The sequence below is a fragment of the Orussus abietinus genome, unplaced genomic scaffold (assembly GCF_000612105.2).
Source record: "Orussus abietinus isolate OABI.00-Male unplaced genomic scaffold, Oabi_2.0 scaffold778, whole genome shotgun sequence".
NCBI lineage: Eukaryota > Metazoa > Arthropoda > Insecta > Hymenoptera > Orussidae > Orussus > Orussus abietinus.
The window spans coordinates 7,928-10,193 of record NW_019394919.1 but is presented as its reverse complement, the minus strand read 5'-3'; the positions used below and the strand labels follow the sequence as shown (position 1 = coordinate 10,193).

At 46.6% G+C, this 2,266-nt stretch overlaps 1 protein-coding gene across 1 annotated transcript; it reads right to left on the bottom strand.

Annotated features, from left to right (window-relative positions):
- Window positions 1-318: 318 nt before the first annotated feature.
- Window positions 319-1,266, bottom strand: LOC105697081. Its single transcript, XM_012420077.1, has one exon. The coding sequence runs from the start codon at window positions 1,264-1,266 to the stop codon at window positions 319-321; it is 948 nt and encodes a 315-aa protein (XP_012275500.1).
- Between the last annotated feature and the right edge of the window lie 1,000 nt (window positions 1,267-2,266).

The window sequence follows — 2,266 nt, the reverse complement described above, 5'->3', positions numbered from 1 at the left end:
TTTCGATCAAAAGAAATATCGTGAATCAGGTTCAATTGTGTGCAAAAATTTGTCCATTTAGTATGTACGGTAGACGGTACCGATTCGTCCCAATCAAGTTTCAGTTGCCAAAGTCCTTGCATTAGTTCCTTGGCATATAATATGATTGGTCCTAAAAGGCCTAATGGATCAAATATTTTTGCTATTTCCGCGAGAATTTGTCTTTTGGATGCCGTGGAGCCCATCGTTGGGGGTTTCACGGTGTACGTAATCGTGTCGTTCCACGATTCCAAAAGAGGCCCAGAGTTTTTAGCGTATTGTCCTCGCCAAGTTGCAGTTTCAAATGTACGCTGGTTTCCGGGAGACCTTGAAGCAGGCGTGGATCGGGGAAGCCCACTGTCGCAGATTCAATTTTTCCAAACGCAGCATCTCGATGACCTCGTTTCGAATTTCCAAGGCATCCTCGATTGTGTCGGCACCTGTGAGTAGATCGTCTAAGTATAGATCTCTCTGCAGGATTTTGGCTGCCGTGGGATAACGGTGTTTCTCATCATCTGTTAATTGGTGTATCCAATGGATGGCGAGGAAGGGAGCAGATGCTAACCCGAATATGAGGGTGTTAAGCCCATATGTCTTAACGACACCGTTGGAATCTGTCCACAGGATTCGCTGAAACATTCTGTCTGATTCCTGTACTAAAAACTGCCGGTACATTTTGTCTATATCCCCGGTTAGGACAAAGTTATGCGTGCGGAATCGAGTAGTTAAAGTGAATATATCCTGTTGGATTGTCGGACCGACCATTAAAGTTTCGTTTAAAAATATTCCGGTGCTGGATTTGGCCGAGCCGTCGAAGACAACGCGCAACTTGGTCGTTGTACTGCTCTCCTTAACCACGGCGTGATGCGGTAGATAAAATCCGTTTTCCTGCACGGGATCTGAAACGGCCATGTGCCTGAGCGATTTATATTCGTCGATGACTGCGGCGTATTGTTCGCGTAATGCCGAATTGTTGATGAATTTTCGATTCAACGCGTTCAATCGTGTTAAAGCCCTTGCGCGTGATTCTCCGAGATTTATATGTTCCTCTCGGAAAGGCAGGGCGACTACGTAACGGCCGTCGGTATTTCGCGTCGCGTGTTTCTGGAAATGCTTCTCGCAAGCAATTTCCTCTGACGAAAAATGAGGTTTCGTCGGTCCTTCTTCGATCTCCCAGAATTTAGTTAGATCGAACTGCAAATTCGTGAGATAGGTGACTGCCGAAATTGGTGATCTGAGAATGGGCATGATCACGCCGCCGCCGATTATCCAACCCAGGCGGGTTTTCTGAAGGATTAAATCCGAGCCTTCGCGGGATAAATTTATTTGACCGATACAAAACAGTGATAACGACGGTCCGGAGCCCAAAAGTATGTCTATAGGTCCTGGCTTATGGAAGTCAGGATCGGTGAGTCGGATATTTGCGGGAATATCGATGGATTCTCGCGGAATGATTTCATTTGGTATGAAATCCGTTTCATCGTGAGGAAACGGATCGTCCATTCGTATGCGTTGTGAGCCGATCGTATGGTTACATCTAACGTGTATTTGGTGGTCGTGCTCATGTCATTAAGAGCACCCACTGGGATGGAGCATCTTTCCTTCGGCAACTGCAGGGATGTCGTTAATTTTTCGGTGATAAAGTTAGCGGTGGAGCACGTCTCGAGAAGAGCTCGACAAGGAACGAGTTGTCGGTTCTTATCGATAACGTAGATGATTGCGCTTGGCATCAATTGTCCGATACGTGCTCGTGTAGTCGTGGAAATGCAGCGATGATGCTTCCGAAGAGTTGGCGTTAATCATGATTGACTATTCGACGCCTTTTTCCCGAAATGGCCGTGTAGAACGGTGTTATGGCGCTGATGGCAAAGCATGCACTCTCCGGATTTGCAATTCGCCAATTCGTGATTTCTGCGAAGGTAATTAATGCGTAGGGATGCATTTTGTATGACTTTGTGCCGCTCGCTGACGCCTAAGGCGCGAAAGGGTTCGCAACGATACAGCGGATGCGGTTGGTCCTTGCACATTGGACACGATTTCTTTGCGACCGTTAAGAATGTTTGTTTGCCCGATATGTTCTAGTTTTTGTTCCGAGGATCAATGTTCAAATAAGGAGGTTTTTTCGGTGTCTCGTTTGGATAATCGCGCCGCGGTCCGATATAAAAACTCCAACATGTCTTCGAGACTCGGGAAGACGTCCTTACGTAGAGTTTCGTCTCATTTCTCTATCGTGGATTTGTGGAGTTTT